Source organism: Tachypleus tridentatus, chromosome 8 (assembly GCF_004210375.1).
Source record: "Tachypleus tridentatus isolate NWPU-2018 chromosome 8, ASM421037v1, whole genome shotgun sequence".
NCBI classification, from domain to species: Eukaryota; Metazoa; Arthropoda; class Merostomata; order Xiphosura; family Limulidae; genus Tachypleus; species Tachypleus tridentatus.
The window spans coordinates 44,455,810-44,482,982 of NC_134832.1; the positions used below are offsets into that span (position 1 = coordinate 44,455,810).

Genomic DNA, 27,173 nt, shown 5'->3' on the forward strand with positions numbered 1-27,173 from the left:
TATTCTGAGGGGCGCGGGTTCGCATCCCCGTCGCGCCAAACATGCTCGCCCTTTCAGCCATGGAGGCGTTATAATGTTACGGTCAATCCCACTATTCGTTGGTAAAAGAGTAGCCCAAGAGTTAGCGGTGGGTGGTGATGACTAGCTACCTTCCCTCTAGTCTTACACTGCTAAATTAGGGACGGGTAGCACAGATAGGCCGCGAGTAGCTTTGTGCGAAATTCAAAAAACAAACAAGCTCTGGAACGCGACCTATATGTAATTTTTGAAAGTACTTCACTAAACTGTGAAGTGAACCTGACGATGACCGAAGAAGGTCGAAACATTGTTCGCTCCTCTACGTAAAATTTTTTCTCAACCCAAACGAGCCGTTTTTATAAATATACTTCAGTAAACTATTTATAAATCAGTTTCGGCGTTATATCAACGCCTTATGATAAAAGACTGGGAGAAGACTATAAATATTGTATAGAAAATGTTATTCAAACAGGTGCTAGAATTATGAAAGAGTTAAAGAGAATTACATTTCAGGCATAATTTAACCTACCCCTAAACTAATATTCTGAGCTGAGTTAAAATAAGATTTTAAACAAAAAGTTGAGGTAGAGTTTCAAAAGTTGACTGATACATATAAGTAAAACCTAGCGTAGAAAAATGTTATTAAAACTACTTCAGAGTCCTATGTATAATTATTTGTCAATGACCAGAAAAAGTTAGACTTCTCAGACTTTATTTAGGATCTGTTCGTTAAGGTAAAATATACAGATTTGAAATAACATTGACGAAGACGCATCAGTTTATATTCCCCCAGTAACTCAGCATTAACTTACAGGGCTTTGAACGATAAAATTCGAAGTTCGAGCCTTACAGCAGACTCGGCACAAACATTCCAATGTGTAGCATTACATCAGATGAGAACGACATCTACCTATTGGTTAAGGTTTATATTCTGACTTTAAGATGGACGACAATGCTCCTGTAAAAAGTTCCACTCTATTTGAGTATTGAAATATTGACACTCGGTTTTTGAATAATCCTTGCTTATTGTGCCTTCCATGAGTTATATAAATCGTAAATGTTTTAAAATTAAAATCCTTTTTGAAAATCAGTATGTTAATAAAGTAATGTGTAAAGAGATAACAGTTTTACAAGAATAATGACTTACTTAGACAAATCATATTGGTCCTCCTTCGTTCACAAGTGTTTTTTTTTTTGTGTTGTTGTTTTTTTAATTTCGCGCAAAGCTATTCAAGGGTTATTTGCACTAGTCGTTCCTAATTTTAGCAGTGTAAGGCTAGAGGGAAGATAGCTAGTCATCACCACCCACTACCAACGAGTAGTTGGATTTATGGTAACATTGTAACAACCCTACGGCTGAGAAAGCAAACATGTTTGATGTGATCGAAATTCTATCCCGTGATCCATAAATTGTGAGTCGAGCGTCCTAACTCCCTGGCCATGCCGGGACCGTTCACAAGTAACACATCTATAACTGTGGAATCTTATAACGCTCAAAACCGGGTCCCGCGATGAGCACAGAGCAGGTGGCCCATTGTGTATGTTTGCACTTTTCAACAAATAAACAAACATGCTCCTTTGAAAATAAAAAGTTATTTGAAATGCATTGTAATTGATGTACTACTACTATCATATTTTAAGTACTACTACGAAACGTCAGAGTTATCACTAGGTAGGTGTTCCTACGTTTTTATAAGTATCTTAATATTATTTATAATGTAATACTTATTTTAATAACTTATTTTAATGTTTGTTGGTTGTTTTTATTTGTGAGAAACTGCCCAGTGACACTCATAAATGCATTATCTATACAAACTGAATATTTGAATTGTAAAATGTGACTAAAATCATATACTAGGGTCTGATTATTATAATATTGTATCTCAAAACATTTAACGCTAGTTATAAAGTTAATAGCAAGGTTTGGTCAGGAATAATATTTTTCTGACTTCTATTGTTGAGTAACTTCTGAACGATAGCTCGGGTTGGGCGTGGCCAACTGAAAAATTCATTCCTGGTATTCGGCTAAGAGTAGCCACGTGTGTGCTGCTGACTGGTTTACTTCCCTCAGCTTTATGGCCTGGCATGGCCTAGCGCGTTAAGGCGTGCGCTTCGTAATCTGAGGGTCGCGGGTTCGCGCCCGAGTCTCGCCAAACATGATCGCCCTCCCAGCCGTGGGGGCGTTATAATGTGACGGTCAATCCCACTATTCGTTGGTAAAAGAGTACCCCAAGAGTTGGCGGTGGGTGGTGATGACTAGCTGCCTTCCCTCTAGTCTTACACTGCTAAATTAGGGACGGCTAGCACAGATAGCCCTCGAGTTGCTTTGTGCGAAATTCCAAAACAAACAAACAAATCCCTCAGGTTTAAAATAGGTATATTTAGAAATTTACACAAATGTAAACAAGAAGTTATAAATTATGAAATCTGAAATAGCTATCACATAATGACCCTTCTTTGAAAAAAAAAAGAAACTATGAACAACACGCAGAATTCTGTAGCTGTAATATTGTTTAGTTTATCGGTTAAGTACAAATGTGAAAACGCGAAACAAGGAGAATATTGTGGAATTCATGAAGAAGACAGTTCATTGTCAGCAGTACTTATTAGTGAGCACGTGCAAGTAACTTATTCACAAGTAATACTATAATGTAACTTTATACTTGCTTTATTTTCAACTATGGTTTACTTTCAGAAATAACTTATTATGATCAAGGTAACAAAAACTTTAGCCAAACATAAACGATTAAAGATGCAATCGCCATGCACCTGACAAAAGGAAGTTGAAAGTAAACAATAAAACAGCTGTTGAAACAAGTAGAGACATTCTAATTGGATTGAAAATCTCATTTCAAATAACTGTAAACACAGTATATCTACATACACATAAATATACACTTTCACAGTATTTATTGAACTGAGTTTTGTTATGACTGATCATTATATTTTATGTACTAAGAAATATAATAGTAACACTGTAGTTTCTAAAAAGTATTTTTATTCACACGAAAGGGGTGGTTCTTGAACAAGCGCGTATCCCTCACTTGTGTTTTTTTTTAAATATGTCTTAACGTAAATTTAGAAATTTAGCATAAAGTGTAATATACGTTGAAGAACAGCATATTTTTTATGCATTCTTTATATTTATTTGTTTTATTTTAAACAATCGATGATTCCATTCAAACTTAAGCAAAAAGTAATAAATTATAGAATCTGACATCACTGCTACATTATCACCATCCCCAGGCGTGGAAGAAGATAGAAATGAGCTATTATCTTAAAAGTTACAAAATAGAAAAGAAAAAGTTTTTCAAGTAATACTTAAAAGTGGTTTTACAAAGTGATGATCATTCATCTTTAACGCTAGGACCTTCTTATGTTGTGAACTGTGTACTAAAGGGTGCGCTTTCCCTTGCCACAAAATACGTGTTTATGATACATTATAAGAGTGGTGGTCAAGTGGTAGTATTCCAAAAGATTTCGCTGAAGAATTGGCTGTAAGTGATGTTGATTAGCTAGCTGTCTTCTCCCTAGTTTACCAGTGGAAAATACGAACATCTAGCGCAGATAGCGCTTATGTAGCTTTGTACAAGCTCCGAAACAAACTAATGCTGGATGTTTATACCCTTTTTGGAAGAATGGTATTGGTATAGTGATAGCATGCTTTACTGTCGCCAGTTGATATATCTATCAGATAATATTATTTGTATACCTTTTCGTCAGCTTCGTTTGGATGCCACTCTCTATCAGAAGTTTGTGAAGATTTGTTTGTTTGAATTTAAGTACAGACTGCACATGGGACTGTCTGTCCTATGTCCACTATGGGTGTCGAAATCCGGTTTCCAGCGTTGTAAGTCCGAAAACATACCACCGAGCCACGGGGGGATAGTTTGTGAAGAAAACATAAAACAGTTTCTAGAAAAAGAATAAAGTAGGACGAGCCAGTCTATTTTATTTTATCAACCATCCTATTTTATGTGGTAGAGTAGCTTTAGGTTTATGGCTGCAAACATATTAAAGTTTTTAATGTAAGAAATGTTCTTTTAGAAGAGCAAGTTACATGTACAGTATTTTTAGGATTATATCTTACGAAGAATTAGTAATAATTTTCAAATAAGTCGCTTGTAATTGTTGTTTCATAAGGCCTAACAAGTAAATATTTATTAGGCATATCATAAAATAACGCTTTACTGCATATTGTATTGTTTTTTTAGTTAATTACGCACTCGCTAATTCTGTAATGGACTAAGCAGTGACAATTAAATAGGATACCATCTACAGTGAAACATGATTTTCATCATATCTAGTAGGTCAAATATATGAACTTTCTCGTTATTACAGCTGAGGCATTTTAGTTTTATAGACACGGGCCTGGCATGGCCAAGTGGGTTAAGGCGTTCGACTCGTAATCTGAGGGTCGAGGGTTCGAATCCCGCTCGGACCAAACATACTCGCCCTTTCAGCCGTGGCAGCGTTATAATGTTATGGTGAATCCCACTATGCGTTGGTAAAAGAGTTGCGCGAAATTCAAAAAGCAAACAATTAATAGTTACACCGTTATGTCGAGTTTCCCCTAGTACAGCAGTGAAATATTATCTCAGCCATGCGAATGCTATCTTTATTCAGTTTTGTTCTGAAACTAGTTTTGGGGTAATACTTGCCGTAAAATATAATTAATACATTCTTCTAGGGCTAATAAGCACTTTTACTCGTCCTGTGATGTGTTATTTTCCTTTTTTTTTATTTCATGGAGTGAATAGGAAAATATTTCGTAAAAGTTAAAAATGAAGACATTGTTTTTAGAAATTGTTGTTAACAGTATGTTGCTAGTTACACATGGTAAATTGAAAAATTTAATATTTTGTGTGTGTTTCTAATAAAGTGAACACTTTTGGAATTGTTTTGTAAAAGTGTGTAATCAAAATTTTGTGTGTACATATATTTTTGTTTTTTGTTTGTTTTTGAATTTCGCGCAAAGCTACTCGAGGGCTATCTGCGCTAGCCGTCCCTAATTTAGCAGTGTAAGACTAAACTCACTAAAGGGAAGGCAGCTAGTCATCACCACCCACCGCCAACTCTTGGGCTATTTTTTACCAACGAATAGTGGGATTGACCGTCACATTATAACGCCCCCACGGCTGAAAGGGAGAACATGTTTGGTGCGACCGGGATTCGAACCCACGACTCTCGGATTACGAGTCGAACGTCTTAACACACTTGGCCATGCCAGGCCTTGTGTATATATATTGCTGATTGTTTGATAATTTTAAAGAGTAAATCGTTTTAATTAATAAATAAATATACCTGTTATTGCATACTCTGAAAATGTGTTTAATTAGTCCACTCCTTAGACTTTAGTATAGATGATGTTCAAGTGGATATAGTTTTCTATTGTTAGAATTGATAAAATATATAAAGATATTTTGTTAGTTGTTTTTTCATGGTTCCCAAAACAAAACGTTATTTTTAAGCTTTATGTGATTATATTTCATAAATCAGTGCTACTGAAGTGTTTTAATGTTGTTTTTATTTTAACAAATTATAAAACAAATTCAAGTTTGATTCTTTTTATCAGGTTTTTTGGACAGTTATGTCATCATCATTTAGACATGGGTTACTGTAAACTAATGATTAAATATGAAGATATTGTACTTTTTTAATGAATGAACAATGAAAACTATACCTTTTAATTTTTCAGACACTTTATTGTGCAATGGGATGTAATCTGGCAATCTATTTATACGTAACAAAGCTTAAAGGTAAGCTCTTACTCTAATTTTTTAATAGTTTTTGGGAATTGTATATTGTAAATTAATGGTTTGGGTGAAATTTGGAGAACAACCTATTAGGAATTTATTACTGAGTTTCCAAGGGAGACATATCTTACAAGTCTTATGATTTCTTCATTAGTGCTACTGGTATTCCAGTGTGTTTGGAAAAAAAGAGTATTATAAAACAAATCTCAAACTTGATTATTTGGATTACACTATAATTAAGTTTCTCTGACATTTATGTTATCATCTACAAAGCAAGACATATCATAATTACTTATTAAATAAAAAAATGCTTTATTGTTTATGCAGGGGAAATTGGGAAACCCCCACCCCCATATCTTGTAGGAAATTCAAGAACCAATGAATCAGTGATAATAGAATGGTCCAAAGAACCATTTTACCACAACATCACATATCTAGTACAGTGGAAGTATCACTCCATACCTGGAAGCTGGGAATACTACAAACCAATGAAAGAACCAATATCAACTAGTCGTGTTGTTGTACATGGTTTACATCCTTATACCAAGTACAAAGTAAGATTTTATTTTAATATTCAAGAGTATTGGAACAACTGGTATATTAAAAATATACTTTTGCTGTAAAAAGTAAATTAGGAAGGTGTTATAAAGAATACTGTTTTGATTATATGTTATTGCTTTATCAACAGTAACTTATTTTTAAGTTAGAATTTTAATTTAATGAAAGTTTGTACCATTGTTACATTATTGGTGTTGTAGAATTGGTGTGTAGCATTGGTTTTCTTCAGTAATTAGGAATTTTTCTAGTATTGTTTTAAGTTCTGATTACTTTGGCAATTTTCCAACTACTAGGGATTTTCCTGGTATCAAATGACTTTTGAGAATCAACATTGAACAGTTACAACTTTCTCAGACTCCTTAACTGAGCTTTTTAAAGGTTAGATAAACCTCCTCATGGCGTGGGGATTGTTTTGAAGAAGATTCCCAATATTTTTCTCTAAATGAAATATAATGGAAGCTTTGAAAAATTTGTCCACTGTTATTCTTTTAACTCAGTAATAAAAACAGTTACAAAAAAGTTGTTTATCATTTATTATGCATCGCTACTGACAAAAAAGCAGTACAACAAATGGTAGATTTAAGTAGAAAAGACGTAGTGTCTCAGTATTGCTTGCATAAAAGAAATGCAAGTTACTGGTGGAAACTGAAAAAAAAGTATAGCTTTCTTGACTAAAGCCCTATTTATATTACTTTTACATACAAATTAAACTTTCTTACAAACAACCATAAGAATATAGGTGATTGACTGGTGAAGAGTTCCCCTTTTAATCCCAACAGTTTTAAAAACATTCACAATTAACATCATCTAACAAATGAACAGTCAAAACACCTAAAACTTTAAAAAAATAGTAACATTTTTTTATCATAAGGTTGATTTGTATGCACAATGTTTGAAACTACACATTCAGCAGAAGAACTTACTTTTGTATTTGTTTTTGCTGTCAAAGAATGCAGTTGGAATATTTTATTTATTTTTGAATTTTAATGTGTTTTTATGCATAGTATCAAAAATTTAGTTTTTTAGTTATTTATGTAGTTGTTCAGATTTAGAAGTATGTTTTGTAACATTCATAATGTTGAAATAGGGGATTAAGGTGGGATAACAGTATTTTTTATGTTGTGATAATAATGTGCTAAAATTTCTCTGGGTCAGCTTCAACTGTAAATTGGTATGTTTGTCATTTTTTTAAATTTAAGGTAGCAATTAAAAAGCATTATCTCTTGATTTTCAAGTATACATTTAATTAAATGCATTTGAAAGATGTACAAGTTTATTGAAAAATCTTATTGTTAATTAGCTTACTGTTAAGATTTCATATTTCAACTACTAATCTACTATAATAAATCAGATCAAATATACTAATTACTTTTGTTTTACTCTGTATTTTATGTTTTTCTATTAATAATTTTTCTGTACATATTTTTATTATATAAAGCCCAACCATTTGTTTGAAGCATATGTTGAGTGTAGAAATTACACAAGTTTTTGTCAAGTTTAAAGATATTATAAAAGCTTTAATCTCAAGTATTTTGTGGTAGACTGATAGGTCTTTAGAAATATTAAGATACCAAAGTTTTATATTTAGTCTATTGATAAAAACTCAAAGAATCAACAAGAGGCATGCTGTAAGTACATGCTGTCAAAGGGTCATAAACAGTGTAAACATTCAACCCTTGTCAACTCCTTATTTAGATTGCAATTAAGTTTATACATGGATGACTAACAGAGCTCTCTGATGAGAAATCATGTAGAATCTCTTGACCTCCCTCCCCCATGGGAAATACAGCTATGTTACTGAAAAGAATTTAACCTGCTGGAAAGCCTTGATCTTTGGAAGCTAATGATTTGGGCTGTAAAGTACTTTGGAGAAGTACTGGAACATGAAATGAAGGCTAAATGCATAATGTTTAACAAGATGTTTTTTTGTTTTAGTTTCGAGTGGCTTGGGTTATACTACCTCAATATTCACCATTATTTTCTGAAGAAAGTGTTATTATTTCAACTTTACCTTATGGAGGTGAGAACAAGTTGCTGTTTTGTTAAAAATATTAAGAATTTAACATATCTGGTAGCATTTTTGTTTTGTTTGTTTTTTCAATTTTGCAAAATAGTCTAAGGTGCTTTACTATGGTTCTCAAAAGTGTATATGATTGAAAATATTTCCAAATTTGCTATACATTATATCCTGCAGTTCGAGTTTATTAGACATTTTTTAAGTAATTTTAAATTAATAAAAAAAAATGATTTTCAGTAGGTAGGATTTCCAAGTTTCTTTTTTACTTGTTTATATTTTTATATATATTTTCAACATTGCTTTGCTTTATTATTTTCAAATGCTTAGATTATTTTATTTTGATCAGCTTGTACTTTTTTATCTTGCATATTTACTCTATATATAATTCATCAGTAATGTAAATTAAAGATTTTTTTAAACCATTGTAACAAAGTTACAATATTCATTTGATGGATTTTCAGAAATACACTGCATATGCTGTTACATTTTTAGATTACAAAGATAGTTACTGTTAGTGTAACAGTAATTTCATGCTTTTGTAAGCTTTTTATTTGTTTTTCCTTGCTTGGCAAAAACATTAATCTGTGTGGATTTTGAATATTTTTATTATTTAGTGCCTTCTCCATCTCCATTGATCAACACTCTAACAGCTCTGGGACCTACCAGAATTGCTGTGAGTTGGGATCCACCTCTTTTTCCAAATGGACCAATTGTTTCTTATGTTCTGTACCTTCGTGAACAACCAAGTGGAATACCATCTGTAAAGGTAGTTCTTAACATAAATAAATAAAGTAATAAATAAAAGGTTTTTTCAGGAGGCTAGAAAGCTAATAATGTTAGAGAGTTTGATTATCCAAGAAGGCTTATATTTGGTTAGTGAAGTTTGAGCATTTTTAAAGGATTTATGTTTTTTTTTATAAAAAAATTAGAAGATATAAAGATCTTTATATTATTTGAGATTTTACAATTATACAAAGTTTTGATCATTTACTATAATTATTTAATTTCCTTTAAATTGTATCTCAAAGCATAAAATATAAAATTGTTATATACAGAACTTTTAAAGTGTTTACAATTATTATGAAGCTTATTTTCTAAAATTGTTAATTCTCAAAGGTTTCCTGTAGGATTTTAAGAATTTAAAGAAAATTAATATGTATTATCTATGTTAAAATTAGCATAAGCCCTCTGTCTCTTTACTTTAGAATGATTTGAGAGGCTGAATGATAGATACTAACTTGTACAGATTTCAGTAACAACAAATTGCTTTAAAGAAATTTAGAATTATTAAATATATTAGGCTTTATTAGAAAAAATAAGTTTTAAGACTTTCTGTTTGTACTGTGAAGATATACATAATGTAAGCTATATGTAAACAAATACAAATATAACTGGATTATGGATGTATAATACATTACCAAGGGTGATCAAAGCAGGATATAGTGGATTTAGAATATCAGTTCAGAGTAACATAGCATCTTACTTCTGTTTTCCAGGATATATCAGGTAGTGGAAATCAATTATACTATATATTCACCAATCTCCATCCTAACACAAGTTACCAAGTATCTGTGGCAACAATAAATAACATGGGTGAAGGACCTGCAGACTCTAGGAATATTTCTACTTTGCCAATACCTAAAACAGCTGGTTTGTACAACAACTTTTCATATGTAAAATATCCTTCAATTTTGATAAGTTATATAATCTTTGCATAATGACTGAGTGTTTTTTTTTCTTCTTGTTGTTACTGTCATTGAATAGGACAAAATATACGTAAAAACCTAAACAATTAGCATATTTTACTAAAAGTTACATTTTTGGCTTTTAAATGCAGGTAACATAGAATCAACTCCATATTTGATTTTGGGATCTCAACAGAAAATCTTGAAACAAGGATTGAAAATATGGAATGATTACAAAGTTTTGTATCATAGCACAAACGAATCGTTGTTTGTGAGAGGTAAGTTTTAGAGCAAGCAGGGTGAATTTTTCATATGTTGTAATGCATTTTAATAACTTATTACCATCTGTAAAATAACAGTAATTTGAGTAATTTCTTCTCAATATCAACTTAACTCTTGTGTGCATTTCATTAATTTTGTAGTAAAACTAATCTTAATTGAACATTTGATAGAATACTTCAGTAATTTAGTTACATCATCAGTCCTGAAATTGTACGCTTCCTCAGAAATACCAAAGCTCATACCATAAATGCAAAATGAAGTGTGTGAATGTTTCAGGAAAATAAATGTTTGTTCTTTTATTTCTGGAATACTTTCTGATCATTTTTATATTCATTTGATTCAACTGAATTTTGTAAACTTTAAAACATTTCACCTATGAAGTTAAATAAAATCCTTTTTCTAATTGAACCTGAGGTATATTTTAACAAATGTAATGAACCAGTCTCTGTGAGTAATTCATACAGTACATATCTTTTTTCATAACTGTCAAAATATGTAAGTAACTTGACAAATTGTTAAAGAGATGATACCAAGCATAGCCACAAATTCTATCACTTAATGAAAGAGGCATACAAAACCTTAAAGCCTGGTCATTGTAATCACTTTTCAAAACTAATCTTCATACACTAAGCTACAGTTGCTTATAAAATAAAATGTTTGCTCTTGAATTGAGTAGAATTCAGACTTGTAACTATAATAACATATATCAAGATCATCTGTAGCTCTCTTTTTTGAATGAAGGAGTTATTACAAATGTGTTATAATATAAGGACAAATCAATTAAAGAAATTAAGTTCATTAATGAACATAATTAATTCTATAAGTTGCTAAATTTTTCACACTCAGAACTTCTAATAATATAATAACATTTATAGTTTCATTTTTTGATTGATGTGAAGACCTTTATGAAGTTATTATAACCATTCTTGTTGTAGTGCCTGAATCTTTAAGTAAAGCTGGTTATCTAACAAGAATTAAACTAAGCAGTTATTTAAAAATTAAAATAACCTCTGATTATTTCTGTAAATTTTTATTTTAGGAATTATAGTACTCAATAAGTTGCATTGTTTATGCATTGGTATTTCAAGCTCATTATATTTAATACAAGTAAAAAGATGTCCATATAACTTATTAACACAATATACTGCTTTTTTCCCTAACTTTAATCTCTAATTTTTATTTTTTGTTTATTATAGGTGTTGGTCTTCATGTTGACCAGGATTTCATTATATTTTCTGATAGTTCTGGAAACATTCGAAAAATCTCTTCAGATGGAAGGGAACTGAAGACTGTCGTTAATCGAAGAAACACTCTTCCTTCTAGCCTTTCTGTTGATTGGCTGAATGATTTGGTTTATGTGGTAGAGGAAAGTAAGGTGAAGAACCAGACAGTGGTAACTGATAAAATAGCATGTACTGTGAATAATGTGGTTATGTTTTTAAATCCTTTATAAAGATACGGTGAATTTAATAGACAGTTGCTCATATTTTTAAGGAATGATTTTTATTGGAAGTTTTTTTAACCCACATTTTTTTATCTCTTGTACTTAAAAGTATAAAGTAATTTAGTCCGTCTTTTACAAATCCATATGTATTTTGTGAATTATATCTATCCACTTATTTTATGAAGTTATTTTAAATATTTAAAAATACAATAATCTGTTCATGTTGTATCAATTAATTTGATAAATATAATAACAACTGCTCATAAAATTAAAAAAAACAACAACATCAAGCTGTTTCTTAAATCAGATGTTTTTCTTGAGTAAGCCATAAATTTCATCGTTCTTCAACATGATATGAGATTATTTTGACAAAGTTGAAACACTTTTTCAGATCAGCAGATGTGATTTTCATAGTGGTTTATGTAAAGATGTTGTATTTGGTTTCAAGACAAGAGCAACTTGTGTGCACGTTGATCCTTATAATGGGTGAGTACAAGTACATTTTCAAATCTAAGTTCCAAAACATTATCTTTGATTAAAGGTATTGTATTTGTAGCAGTAATGATATAATTAATTTGTGACTGGTATTACTTTGTGTTGGACTGAATGTTAATACTTATTTCTTTGAATTATTGACTTTAAAATAACTGGGTCAACGTTTATGCCATTAAATGCTGAGCTACTTAGAAGCTCAGGGATGATTCTGTTCTGTTGGAATTTTTAATAACATTACTGAGAATTGACTGATTCTTGCTCTCTGTAATTAGTTAGACTTTAGAGCATTTGAAGTGCACAGTGCATGCTACCTATGTACAGTTTTTTTGCACTTCAATACTTTGTACAGTTAACAGTTATTAAACTGTTAAGACAGTTGATTATTTCAGTTAGTTACATGTTTAACTTTTATACTATTCTTTTTTCACAAAGTTTTTCTGTTGGAAATTTTAAACTATAATAAGCGTAATGTTTGATTTTTATATAACTATCACTGTGGATTCTTATTATACAAGCATTGATACACTCTATTTCATTAACTAATGAATTCTGAAATAGCTAGTTTTGTGCATTCTTAAATTATGATCATGTTAGAGCACACAACTGTTCCTATCCAAGCCATTCTATAAATTAATGAAGTGTTAACCATCTTGTATTATAAATATCCCTCTATATACTAAACTCATAACTGAATATGTGTTTCAAAAAATGGAGTGTTAACTTTTTATTCTTGCCTTCATAATTATAATTTATATATTATCCTTTACAAATCATTTTACAAGAAGGAAGAATTATGACAGCATAAGTGGAGAGTGTTTGAGTATAGTTTTCAGCTAACTTAAATAATACGGAATCAGTTGTATAAGCTAGAAATTCTTGTCTCAAGCTGCTTTCTGATAGTCACTTTATGTTTTGCTAGTATTGCTTAACTACTATAAAGTTCTTTAGAATTAATATGAGTTAATAAACAGTAAAATGTTGAAACAAGATCCATTATTTTGAATGGTTAAATAAGTTAGATAGATATTATATTTTTTACCAACATTATGCTGTTTAGAAATAATAAGATGCAATTTTGTAATATTATATTACAGTGGTTGATCCTCATCAAGGTTTCATTTATATGTACAGTATCAGATAAGGTTTTCACTCTTCCATTTCATATTAAATAGAATTGTAACAGCATTGAGCATACTTTAAATTTCAGAATATGATATAGATATATCTTTTATACTTGAGTTGGCCTAACTGTAAGAATAAATGAAAGGTAAATACAATATTGTAATTGTTTTGTAATTTTTCAGTGGGTATTTAGAAACCTACTACTGCTTTTTTTTTGAAGGTCAGAATATGAGTAATCTTGTAGATATGTTTGTGACTTACATTATCATCCAAACTAGTTAATTCGTGTTTATGAATAAAGTCTGTAACTAAATACCTTTTTATTTTACTTCAGGTTCACATAACAACTGAGAAAAGCTCAAAAATGTATCTCAGAAAGGCTGGTATGGGTTTTAACACTTTTATTGATAAGCAGAGAACAACGTTTTGACCTTCCTAGATCATCTTCAGGCTAACCTAGGAAGGGCAAAACATTGTTTTCAGCTTATCAATAAAAGTGTTAAAACCCATACCAGCCTTTCTGAGATACATTTTTATTTCAAGTGGGTTTCTCATCATCAATAAGAAAAGCTCAGTTCTAAGATACTGGTATTGGCTGACCCTATAACTGTATTATTTTTCTGTAATAAAATTTTAAGAATAGCCTGTATTAATATATTTATCACTTAAAAGTATTACTGAAATAGTTATAGTAACTTCTTTATGAAATAATGTTTTCAATACTTCACCTGAGGTGGAAACAAAAGTGTTAAATAACTGTTAGTAAAGGAACCTTTTGTTAACAGGTATTTATATTGGATTTGGACGAGTGATTCAGAAGGAGGACTTTACAGAATTGGTCTTGACAAGATAGCCACTCAAGCTGTAAATGAAAAATACTGTGATCAAATACTTAAGAACTCAACATTGACTACTTTATCTCTAGACCATAAGAACTATCGTCTTTAGTGCCTTTTCCAGATCAAAACACTGTCATTTCCATGTCTCTTGAGGGCTCTGAACAACAGCATATCAGAAATAATCTCCAACAACCCAAGTTTCAGCAAGTGAAGAGCATTGCTATGTATAACCAACTCTTCTATTGGACCACAGGATCAGCTGTATTGTGTGAGGAATATCATCGAGAAGAGAAGAAGTACTATCATAACAAGTACACATTTGATGCAGATGAAACACCATTTATTTCACTCAGTATACTACATTCTGACATTCAGCCTTGGCCAGGTATGCCATAAATTACAACTAATTTATTCTGAGTTGTTCCATGGATAAAATTATATTGAGAGAAAATCACTGATGTTAATGTAAGACATTCTGCTCTCATATAAAGAAATATCTTTTCTTCATACTACTTTCATTATTATTATTTTAGTTACTAGGGATGGTTGATAATAAGTGATCTATCCCAGAATTTTGTTGTCCACTGAAAAACGTATAACAGATTGTAGCATATCTTCCTCACCATATGACCTGTTAAACAGATTGTAGCATATCTTTCTCACCATATGACCTGTTAAGCAGATTGTAACATATCTTCCTCACCATATGACCTGTTAAACAGATTGTAGCATATCTTCCTTACCATATGACCTGTTAAGCAGATTGTAACATATCTTCCTCACCATATGACCTGTTAAACAGATTGTAGCATATCTTCCTCACCATATGACCTGTTAAGCAGATTGTAACATATCTTCCTCACCATATGACCTGTTAAGCAGATTGTAGCATATCTTCCTCACCATATGACCTGTTAAGCAGATTGTAACATATCTTCCTCACCATATGACCTGTTAAGCAGATTGTAACATATCTTCCTCACCATATGACCTGTTAAGCAGATTGTAACATATCTTCCTCACCATATGACCTGTTAAGCAGATTGTAGCATATCTTCCTCACCATATGACCTGTTAAGCAGATTGTAGCATATCTTCCTCACCATATGACCTGTTAAGCAGATTGTAACATATCTTCCTCACCATATGACCTGTTAAACAGATTGTAACATATCTTCCTCACCATATGACCTGTTAAGCAGATTGTAACATATCTTCCTCACCATATGACCTGTTAGTTTTGGATCATCATATTGAGCTCACAGTAACTTGCCTTTTTGTGTTTTGTAAGAAATTTATTGACACTGATTATACACTTTGCGGTCTTTCTACAACTGTTTGACATGTAATATGTTTAAGTATCAACATGAACTAATGCTGTTTATTCAAATAGTTTAATACAGCTTTTTAAAATCTAACTGAAGAAACAAAGCAAGTTTCAAAGTAACATCACCATATGTTTATTTCAGGCTATAAGTAAAAACTAAAGAATAGATTTCCTTGAGAAATTACCTTATTTCTGCATTCCAACTTAAAATGTATTGAAAGCTATGATTATGAAAAAATGTATTAATACAGTATGGATCTCATTACATTTTTATCTTTATCTTGGTTTATTTCTCTTCTATCCATCAGTATATTTCTGTACTAGCTCCATTCATTTGTTCATTAACTGAACACTTCTTTGTACCACAACTCAGCACTCTTTTCTTTTAGCTGAGTACTTTTCTGTTCCTCTGTTTCTTCTTTTCTGTTTTGTACTGATTTTTTTCTGTTTTAGTTCAGTAATTGTCTTTAATATAAGTCTTTGTGGTTTCATATTTTTTATATTTTTAGTTCATAACATTATTTTTTCTTTGCACTTTACCATTTGCTAATAGCACAATGTATCTCATGAATCTATTGCTCATTATATTTTTCTTCAGCACCATAATGCATGCCTTTCTTTGAGCTCAGCACATCTCCTCACCAAACTCAATAAATCACCCCCTTGTTACCCTGTCCTCTCCCTCTCTCTTTCTTAAGTAGCATAGTATATTTCTTTATGTTAGCATACAACACCTTATATTTACAGCTAATTACTTTTTTTGTTTCTTTAGCAAACATATTGTATGGAACTTATTAAACATCTTTTCTGTAAGACAGAACATGTTTTCTTTACTTCAGTGCATCACTATTTTTAGTTCAACACAAAACCGATCAATGTTTTGGTGACATAACCCTACATATGAAATGCCAAGCAATGTCGGAATGTAGTTCTGATACATGTCAATTCATCATAACTTACTTTTATGTAGTAAAGCATATTTACTTCATTAAACTTTACTACAATGCTTTACTTAAGTTAACAGGTCTCTTTGATGTTGCTCAGTAAGTTTATTTTATGATCTTCCTTTTTTGTTTTAAGTACACAGAATATCTATATAAATTTATAATCTGTAATACAGAATTATTTACACCATTTACCCTTTCAGTAAATTACAAGGTAATAAGAAATCTGAGTTTATTCATGATGTTAAAAAAACGTGTAAATTCAAGAAGTTTTGATAGTTTAATACCTTTGGAAAATATTCAAGACAAAGTTTAACACTGTAAAGAAAAACTTAAATTTTTGACTTTGTGCTTATTTATTTATTGAAACATCAGTGCTTTTAGGATTCAAATATATAATTATTGCCAGTTTAAATGCTCAGTATATCATATTTAAAATGCTCAAATAAGGAAGAACTCCACTCTCAAAATAAACTTGTTTTTTTTATTTAAAAATGGAGAACTATTGGATATTAACCAAACTGACTTCTATAAATAATTAGAAGCAAGTAATCCAGCTGATGGAATATTAGACGTGTAACTCATATATATACTGTCTTTATAATGTATTAACAGTTGTCTTCAAAGTTATATGCATTAGATGTTTGGATAACATAGTATAAATAGCAGTCACACTTTCTTCTCATGTGAAATTTAGAAGTTAGTGTTTTAAAGCAAGGAATTATTTAACATATTTTAATATTGTCTGGAAACAGTTCCACATGGTTTTAGTTGTAATAGCTTCAAGTCAAGATTATAGTAAAATTAGAATACATAGTTGGATACTGTGTCTGTGTGTAAAGGAAACATTCTAGGTATTAACTTATTAATCGTTTATTCTATTTTAACTTTCTTTTGCTCTTGCTATTTTTTATTGATCAATTTTTTGTAAAGTAAATGCTTTTCATGCTTGAATAGTTCCAGTCAACCCAGTAGAAGGAGTACAAGCTATTTTTCATGAGAAACATGCAAACATTTCATGGAGAAAGCCAAGACTTTTAGGAGGTACTGATAAGTTGTGTTATTTATCTATAACAAATTTTTAAATATCATAATACATATTAAGTTTTATTTCCAACAGTTGTGAAATATTGATTTCTAATATCTTTATCTCAAACCTTCCAAGTGAATAGCTATTTTTCATTTAACTCGATGTTTGTTTGAATAAATGCCTTTTTAAATGAAAAAAAATCAACAGTAAACTTTCCAAATCAGAATTATGTAATGTAATTGTATGTATGTTGTCCTTTAACAATAACTTTAAAATTTTAATAAAATAAAAACATTCCAGCAAAGTATTGTTTGTACAACTTCTGTAAGTAGCTATAAATAATGAGTATTAGAATAACATTTTGACAAACAAACATATGTTACTTGTGTAGCAAATGTAGAGAAGTGGAATTAGCAAGATGGGTTATACATGGTTGCCTTTTTAATGTAAATTAACGACTTCACAATACCATGCTATAAAACATCATATTTGATTTTATATCCTGGAAATATAGAGTTATCTAATTTTGAAGATAAAATCCTTGAGATGTTCAGTTTTTAAAATTACCTATTCTTATAGATACAGAAACCTTACATGGTATAACATAATGTTTAGGGATGAAAAGGGACGTGTTGGACCATCTCAGATGTCCCATTCTCTAAGCCGAATTACAGCTATTTAAAAAATGTAAAGCCAGTTTTTATCGTTCATATATCTTCAAGCTTTCTTTTAAACTCACTTTCTCCACATCATAAGGCAACCCATTCATACTTGAAAAATAAAATTGTCTTAGCTGAAGATGGCTTCTACTTTGCCTACATCTATATTTGTGTCCCCTAGTTCTATAATTCTTCCTGTTAAGTATAAAAAAATATTGATGCATCAACATTATCAGTTCCTTTTATAATCTTAAACACTTCGATCAAATCCCCTTTAGTTCTTTTTTCAAGAAAAATACAATTTTAAGAATCATAATCTCTCCTCATATGACAACCCCTCCATTCCAGATACCATTATACTAATCCTTCTGTGAACCCTTTCCATCAATTCAATGATTTGTCCTTATGTAAGGAGCCCAAGACTAAACACAGTTCTCCAAATGTGGGTCACCAGTGACCTATTCAAGGAAAGTATAATCTCCTTAGACTTTATATTTCTTTGGGTAGAATCTAAAATCCTATTTGCCCTACCCCCAGTAACAAGACATTGCTTGTATGGCTTAAGAGACTTATCAACTATTACACCATGATCCCTTTCCTTCATGACAATGCTAAGGTTATTCCCATCCATATTATACATATAATTCAAATGATGATAATCCACATGCAGTATGTTTGCATTTATCATAATTAAAATCCATCTGTTGTTTATTTTCCTAACTCACTAAATGTTCTAAATTCTTTTGTAAAGCAGCAGAACCCTCTTCACAGCCAGAAACATCCAAGACCTTGATATCATCAGCAAATTTAAGTAATTTATTGACAATTTCTTCATCTGTAGCATTAATATAAATAAAAAAAAAAATGGTCCAGACACTAAACCCTCAGGTACACCATTTCAAAAATTAATCCAGTTTGACTGAATTCTATTTACAACAACCCTCTACTTTCCTCCATCAAGCCTCGCTTCTATCCAGTTATTTAACTTATCCCCCACATTTATAGAGATAAGTTTCTGTACAAGCCTTTTATCAGTGGCACTTTGTCAAATGCTTTCAGAAAATCCAGTTACACCAAATCTACACCTTTACCCTCATCTATAAATGTAATAAGATTTTCAAAGCATGTCAAAAGATTTGTAAGGCAATATTTTCCCTCAGTGAAACCACGTTGACTATCTGATAAAATTATATCCTGTGATAAATGATTTTGCAAAGTATCTTTTTATCAGACTTTCCAAAACCTTTTTACAACTGATGTAAGACTAATAGGCACATAATTACTGAGACAGCTTCTGTTACCTCCCTTGAATATAGGAGTAGGTTTAGCTAATTTCCAGTCTGTTAGCACTTGTTTACTATTAGAGAAGTTATAAAACATTGTGGCAAGTGGTTTGCACATCCAGTCCTTGACCTCCTTTAAAACTCTCAGGGAAACATTATCTGACCCAGGAGTCTTATCATTCTTTAAACTTCCCAGTTTTATTTTAACAAGCATAGAAATTATGAAATTTTCTAATTTAATTTTGTTTTCATCTGTCAGTTTTTCAAGTTGAGGAATACTGCTTAAGTGTTCATTAGTAAAAAACTGAAGAAAAAGCAGAATATAATAACCTAGCTATTGATAATCATCAGATACAAGCCCTCCTTTCATTCCTTAAGGGTCCTATCCCCATCCAAACATTTTGTTTACCCCTAATGCACTTTAAAAAACCCTTTTAGTTTTTATGTCTTTCGTACATTTTTTTTTACTTGCAGCTACCCTTTTCTTTATGTAAGGAATATATTTGTTTTAAATATTGAAAAAATTTCCACATTTTTTCAATGTTTCCCAATACCTTATCTGCCCAATTTACAACAGATAATGCTTGTTGCATCTCTTAGAAACCTGCATTTTTTGATATTTGGAATCAAAATATGATTATTCCTGATTTCCATATGCAGCAAAACATTAAAGCTAATACAGCAATGATCACTTGTACCTAGGTGTTCCCCAGTTTCCACCCTCTCAACCATTTCTATATTAGAAGTTAACAATAAATCTAAAATAGCATTATTTCTAGTAAGTTCCTTGACAAATTGGTGAAGAAATCCATCTTGAACAGTTTACAGAAACATTTTTCCCTTATGGTTAGACTCTAGCATTTCCAAATCAGTATGCTCAAAATTAAAATAACCCATAAATATGACTTAATTAAAAGCTGAAATCTTAATCTCACTGTAAAGTCTCTCACTAATCTCATCGGTTTTACTTGCTGGTCTGTAACAAATTCCTAGTAAGAGCACTCTCTCTTAACATTCACTAACAGAAACCCAGTGGATTCATTCTCCCTGCTATTATCTTTGATATTGTCAACTTCAGCAGGATGTAACTCACATTTTGCATATAAAGCCACTCCTGCTCTTCTTCAATACTCTATCCTTATGAAATAACCTGTAACCCTCTAAACCCTCCATTTCAAGGAAATTTCTGTGATCAAAATAATCTACTTTTAACTATGTTTCAGCTATTCCCATTATATCAAAACCTTCTGTTTCTACTGGTGTCCTAAAGACATATATTTTATTTCATATATTTCTAGCATCACAACAGCAACAATTAAACCTATTTTTATAACTACTTTTATACTGATTTCCTATGTTAAACTTGTTGTACATCTCAATTTGGTTTCATTGAGTTTATCTTTGTCCTTATCATTTTAAACTTTTAATAAAAAGAAACAAACTATAAATTCCCTTTTCCCACTGAACTGGTGCCACAAGTCCAACCATCCAATTTGTTCACCTTTACATATTAACTTCAGGCCAGCATTTAGTTCTAGTGACATACTTAAAATTTCATGTCTACAATTAATTCTTAGCCGTATCCTTGACACGATATAAGCATACAATGCATTTTTTACCTCCATATTTTGTTATAGTATTATTTAACTTTTTTTCAGTTATTGTGGCATATGAATACTTGACATACCGTGTAGTTGAGAAAGGTTTTAACTTGTTTTTGTTCTAGTTACCTTTGCCATTTTCTTGATACCTAGTCTGCCCATGGATTTGTTTCTGTAATACTGCACATTGAGAAAGGATGTCAATAACACTGCTCTCTAGTGGTTGGTCAGTGGTAATGTCTCAAGGTTATTACCTCTCTAGTGTTTCAACAGGATTCACCAACAGTGATGTAGGTGGTACATGTGTCCCAAGAATATTACTTATTTAACTCACTAAAACCTCTTCTCATCAAGTGATATATAAAGCCTTCTCAAGGTTTGGCCAGTATACTCTGTTTGGTCAGCTTTTCCTTTGATATCAATTTGGTTTTGATTGATCTGATCCATATTGTTTTTGGTCTTCCTTTCTCCTCATCCCATCAAGAGCCCAGAACTGAGTCTCTTTTGTTATGCTGTCCTGTTCTTTCCTTTTCATATGGCATATCTACCTTCATCTTTTTCTATTTCTAGTGATCCACATCATGAAATCTTTCTGTCTGTCTTTTTGTTTCTTTGAGATCTTTTGTGGACCATTGTACTCTAAGGTATCCTAAAGAATGTAAAGTAGTTTCCTTTCAGTTTCTTTGATTATTTTACAGAGTATGATCCACAGAATAATATGGATTTAAATTTTTACTAAATAGCTTTAGCTTGGTTTTAGAGAAATTTTATGAGAATTTCACAATGGTTTTAGTTGAGGAAATGCAAATTTAGCTGTATTGATTCAAATACTTACATCAGCATCTGTTTCTCCTTCAACTATGTTTCTCAGGTATGTAAACTGTTTAATGGCTTCTACATAGTAGGTCTTGCTAATTTATCTGCAGCTGTGTCTGCGATGATGCATTTATCTTCATCAACTTTATCTATTTGATGTTAACTTTCAAACTAATTCTTTGAGAGCTACTGCTTGCTCTAGTGTTTTGTTTTGTTTTCACCTGGGACTTACAACACAAGAAACTTGGTTTTGATATCCATGGTGAGCAGAACACAGATAGCTTATTGTGTAGCTTTATGCTTAACTTCAAACAAACAAACTTTTTCTGCTACGAAAATTTGCTGGAATTGAAGATATGGTATCATAGAATTTGATATAATAGTGTGATCTCTAAGTTAGCTCTCTCTTTCTCTCAAACTTAAACCCTATGAGAAGTGAAGTTTAACTTCTTTCTATTAATAATAATACTTTTCTAAATTTTAATTCTAAGATGAACTATTTTTATTAAACAACATAATAAATTATTTGAAATGGTTAGATAGTTATCTAGTAAAGGTGCTGTCTTTCATCCAGTGCCAATGTATTTTGATTGGTTTTGAATTTAAATAAAGATTTATTTTCTCTATGTGTTCTACATTGTGTTCAGTCTCTTTCATAAATTCAGTTCAAGTCAGAGAATTACTTTGTATCTAGTATCTTGTTAATCTGCTATTAATCAGCTGATATATGCCATTACAAAAAAAACTGATTTCACGTGAAGATACCACATATACAATATTGGTGAACAAAATTAACTGATAATAGAATAAAAGCAAGCCTGATCAAACAACATTGAATATATTAAAACTATCTAATATTTAAATATAAGAACATTAACATATTTTGTGGATAAAGACAGCAAAGTTGGTTATACAAATAAAAATGATTTCGTCTTGGTACCTATCATAACTTTATATGGTTATGATACTTAAGAAGGGAAGTCTTGTAGGTGAACATTGATGACTATCTCTTCCACTCTCAAGTAGCTCAATGGTTAGAGCTTTTGACCTTCTTAGTCACCAATCCTGAGTTCAAATCTCGCTTTTGGTGTTTCTTTTTATTTAAAATATAACTAATATTAGTTGTTATAATATAAAAGTTATGTTGCAAGAACAGAACTTGGCAAAACTGGTTATATAAAGTTGTTTAATCTTTCAGACAAGGAGGTATGGAGATACTGTTGATGTGGAATTTATTCCAATATATTTTAGTAAAGGTGATTTACTTCAAATTTTGTAAATTTATCACCACATAATTTGATTGATTTATTACATTTTTTTATTTCATGAAACTAATTGAAAAGCTATTTTGACACAGCTTTGGAATTTATTTTATTTTCATTAGTTATAGTGATATAAAGGAAAATGTTGCTTATACTAAGTGTATCTTTGGAAGGTTATGTAACCTTCAGTTAGGAAGTACTAGAACATGACTGTTGTAAAACAGTGCGTGCTAAGTCTGGTATAAATAACAAAAATCCTGCAACAATGCTTTATTATGTGGCTTGACAACTTTGGGAGTATTATTGCATTTTATATGTAGTTACATTGTAAAATTAGTATTTCAAAAGTTTTATGATCTACTCGGCACTGGCTGAAGGCAAAATGCACCTATATATGTGTATATACATATATATACACATGCACACACATCATATATATCAGGGGTTCCCAACCGGTGGGTCGCAAAGCCTTGGCAGGGGAGTTGCGTAGTCTTGTTAGAAGTAGCTTGGGATAACAATAAGTTTATTTCATCAATTACATTTTCATGTCGTGAGTGCCAAAAGGTTTAGAACCCCTGATATATATAAAACTAACTTTAATTATTGAACAGAAAACCTTTTACAAAAAGTAGTTTACAACTGTATATTTTGCCAGCAAAACAAGTGTTAAGATTGTTTATACAAACTTACTTGAAAAAGACTAGTTATAAAAAAGGAATTAAGGAGAGTCTCTGAGAAGTTTAATTATACAGAATTATTTGTTCTTTCAGATAAAGGAGCATGGCAAAACTGGTTATATGAAATAACCATTAAGGAGTTCACTTCAGGTACAAGCATTGTGATAAAAAACATAACTACACTTATGTTTGTTGTCGATGGCTTACAGCCTGCTACAGTTTATTCTATTAAGGTTCGAGCATACAGTCATGGTGGAGCTGGCCCTTGGTCAACAGAGTTTAAAGGCAAAACAATGAAACAAGGTAAGGTTTACTTCTACAGTGAAAAGCAAGCAATGGATAAAGATACTTTCATAAGTCAAGTAACTTACAGATCAAGAAAAAAATTCTTTCTTTGAAGTTTTTTCTTTCAATTTTGCTTCTGATTGATGGTTTAAATAAATAGCTTAGATAAATTCTTTTTTCTAACATACACTTAAGAAATCAGAGTGGTACTATCTGGATTAACAGAGCATTAAACCTATTTCAAGTTTCTCATTTGTTGGGAATGTTTCAGACTTCATACTAAGATCTTCATCATCTCTGTGTCGAGGGAGTGTTACCACTTTTGTGTACGATATGAGTCTTTGTTTGAAGCCAAGTTAAATGAATAGATCCACATTCTTCTTTACCTTGGGATATTTTGAAACAAAATTGTACTGAGTCTCAAAACTTTCTTTGCAAACAGTTATATCTCCTTTCAAAGTGAGACAAATTTTTGTAACAATAAGATTTTAGATAAATAGATATTCCAAATCTCCTTTCTGATTTATTTAAATAATATTTTCAATCTCATATTTTTAATTGAATCTTATTCCAAACTCAGTGCAGTAACTACTTAACTATATTTCTTTGCTCTCAGATCTTGTTCCAAACTTCACATATTTACTCTCTTACTTTGTATTTATTCACTATCATATCTTCCAAATTCAACTTATTTACTCTCTAGCTTTGTATTCCTTCACTATTAGATCTTTCAAACTCAACTTTATTACTCTCTAACATTGTGTTCCTTCACTATCAGATCTTTCAAACTCAACTTATTTATTCTCCAACTTTCTATTTATTTACTCCTAGGTATTTTTCCTAACTTAATTTACTTACTACCTCCTAATTTTGTATTTACTTATTTTGAATTCTTCTTCCAAACTTGACTTAATAACTATCTAACGTTAAATTTCTTTCTATCAAATTTCCTTTCAAACTAAATTAAATGAGAAGTGTTACTTAAAACTCAATTCTTCTTTAAATATACACCACCATCTTTGTTGTTGCTATCATATCTTTCAAACTATATTAAGGTAGCAGTTTCAGCTTTATATAACCTATTTTTTATCTCTGTATTCTTTAAAGCAACAGTAGTATGCTTAAAATAATATTTTTTTCTCAGTTCTTTAACCTTCAAAAGTAGATAACTTACACACTTTCCATATTTAAACCCTATGTTTTTCTTTATCTAAATGGACAAAATCACTTTTTTTTCAGTGTTTATGTTATTCTTTGGTTGTCAGCCATTCTTAAAATGTTAGATATATATGTTTCAATATGTAAATCTGAGGTTTATGATGCTAAAGATCAGGATTTGTTACACACAGGTAGCTTATTCTATAGCTTTATGTTTAACATCAAACAAACATGCTTAATGGTGGTTTTACAGTGGTATATAAAATCAGACTATTTTTTAAAATAGTTTGAATAAATTAAAATATCCTTTTAGAGAATAATTTGTACAGGTTCTTACCACAGCATACTATTTTTTTTTTTTTTTTTGTTTTAATAAGAATGATGTGAAACCTTCTCACAGAATGGTTTGATAAAAAAATGTCTTTTGAAATTTAAAAATATGAAAGAGAAGGGAGAAACAAATGTATTTAGTTTGAAACGTATTGAGGTACAAATCCTCACTCATGATTTTAATGATACATTTTAAGATTAGACCTGTAAAAGATTTTAGTTTTATTTTCTTTATGCACCATAATCCAAATATAATAACAACAACTTTGGAGTACAGAAAATTTTAACAATCACAGCTTCATTTGAATAAGCTTATTTTATTAACTCTTTGTTGGATTAATAGCTAATTGTAACCATCAATTGAGATGCACAGAAGTACTATTTTTACGTATGTGTTAAAATGTTGAATTTTGTTAGTAAATATTGTGATAATGGTTTGATTGCTATTTTTTCTATTGATTGCATGATGTATTAAATATCTTAGAATGTATTTTACCTTTCCATATATGTATACATATTACCTAAACCAAAGGCTTTTGTACATGTACTGAGGGTATTTATTTATTTTCCAGTTAGTGTTAAATATTCAGTTTTTTGTCTCAATAGACACATCACCCTCACTTTTTATAAATCTAAATAAACTTGATAATTTTTCTTTAAGCCATATTTTTATCATGCAGTGTGCAGATAGGTGCCAAGTAACCAATCCTGGATGGACAGAAACTGTCTGGGGAATAGTTGACTAGAAAAGCTTATTGTCCCTTAATCAACTCACTTTTAAAATCATTGTAATGGAGAAGGGTGGGTGTTAATCTCATAAATGATGTAAACATATTGTAAGTAATTAATAATGGAAATTTTAGCATTTGGAAGTTTACAAGGATGATGCAGTAAAACACACTTGATGGTTGAATTTAGTGGGTGTTTTAAAAATACTTCCCAGATAATTAGAGACTTTGATATTTTGAAATTCCTGCTCATACCATTTTTATTGTTGCTGATAATATAGTTTTGTTATCATATCTTTCAGTAAGTCATTATCAGTTGTATGATATTTACGTGTTTGATCAGGTTAGATAACTGCTTCAGTGGACAAAAAAAAATACTAAAAGAAAATCGCTTAGGCAGGTATGTTAATCAAATGTGCACAGTTTCAGTCGAATGGAGCAACTTGTTACTGAAGAAGAAATCTTGACTATATTTTTCACTTTACTGTGTGCATCTACATAAAATGTGTCATGGGTAATGATAAATGTGCAATGTGGAACTGAAAAAAATGTGAGCACATTAATTGCAAGACGTATTAAGATTGACAAGTTTTCTAGTAAATAAGTTGAAATGTTTTTAATAAGAGCTCACTTCAGTGAAGTTTTCAGTTTAATTTGATGCAGGCTGTAGAATCTAACTTTAGTGTTCAAGTTGGGAAAACATCTACTAAACTGACAACTTTTGTAATTTGTGCTGAGTTTCAATGAAAATAGGAGAGTTAAATGAAAAGCCTGAGAAATAAATTGTGTCAAGTGGTGCAACACTTTTTATGTTAAATCTGTTGAAATTGAAAAGAAATTATAAGATATATTAATAT

General features: G+C 30.8%; 2 protein-coding genes across 4 annotated transcripts in view; both read left to right on the forward strand.

The window, feature by feature from the left end:
- The window catches only part of LOC143222320 (proto-oncogene tyrosine-protein kinase ROS-like), a 79,129-nt gene extending 64,804 nt beyond the window's left edge, over positions 1–14,325 (forward strand). For 2 of the 3 annotated variants that reach the window (XM_076448688.1, XM_076448686.1), the window contains 9 exons: positions 5,717–5,777; positions 6,102–6,328; positions 8,268–8,352; positions 8,964–9,115; positions 9,846–9,999; positions 10,187–10,312; positions 11,513–11,709; positions 12,152–12,246; positions 14,163–14,325. In XM_076448688.1, the coding sequence (XP_076304803.1) occupies positions 5,717–5,777; positions 6,102–6,328; positions 8,268–8,352; positions 8,964–9,115; positions 9,846–9,999; positions 10,187–10,312; positions 11,513–11,709; positions 12,152–12,246; positions 14,163–14,325 (1,260 nt within the window). The remainder of the gene's footprint in view (positions 1–5,716; positions 5,778–6,101; positions 6,329–8,267; positions 8,353–8,963; positions 9,116–9,845; positions 10,000–10,186; positions 10,313–11,512; positions 11,710–12,151; positions 12,247–14,162) is intronic. The other variant, XM_076448687.1, reaches the window with a different exon arrangement.
- A 32-nt stretch (positions 14,326–14,357) lies between these two features.
- Positions 14,358–27,173, forward strand: part of LOC143222319 (proto-oncogene tyrosine-protein kinase ROS-like) — a 71,248-nt gene continuing 58,432 nt past the window's right edge. The window contains exons 1-3 of the mRNA XM_076448685.1: positions 14,358–14,601; positions 17,445–17,531; positions 23,909–24,118. Of these exons, the coding sequence (XP_076304800.1) occupies positions 14,358–14,601; positions 17,445–17,531; positions 23,909–24,118 (541 nt within the window). The remainder of the gene's footprint in view (positions 14,602–17,444; positions 17,532–23,908; positions 24,119–27,173) is intronic.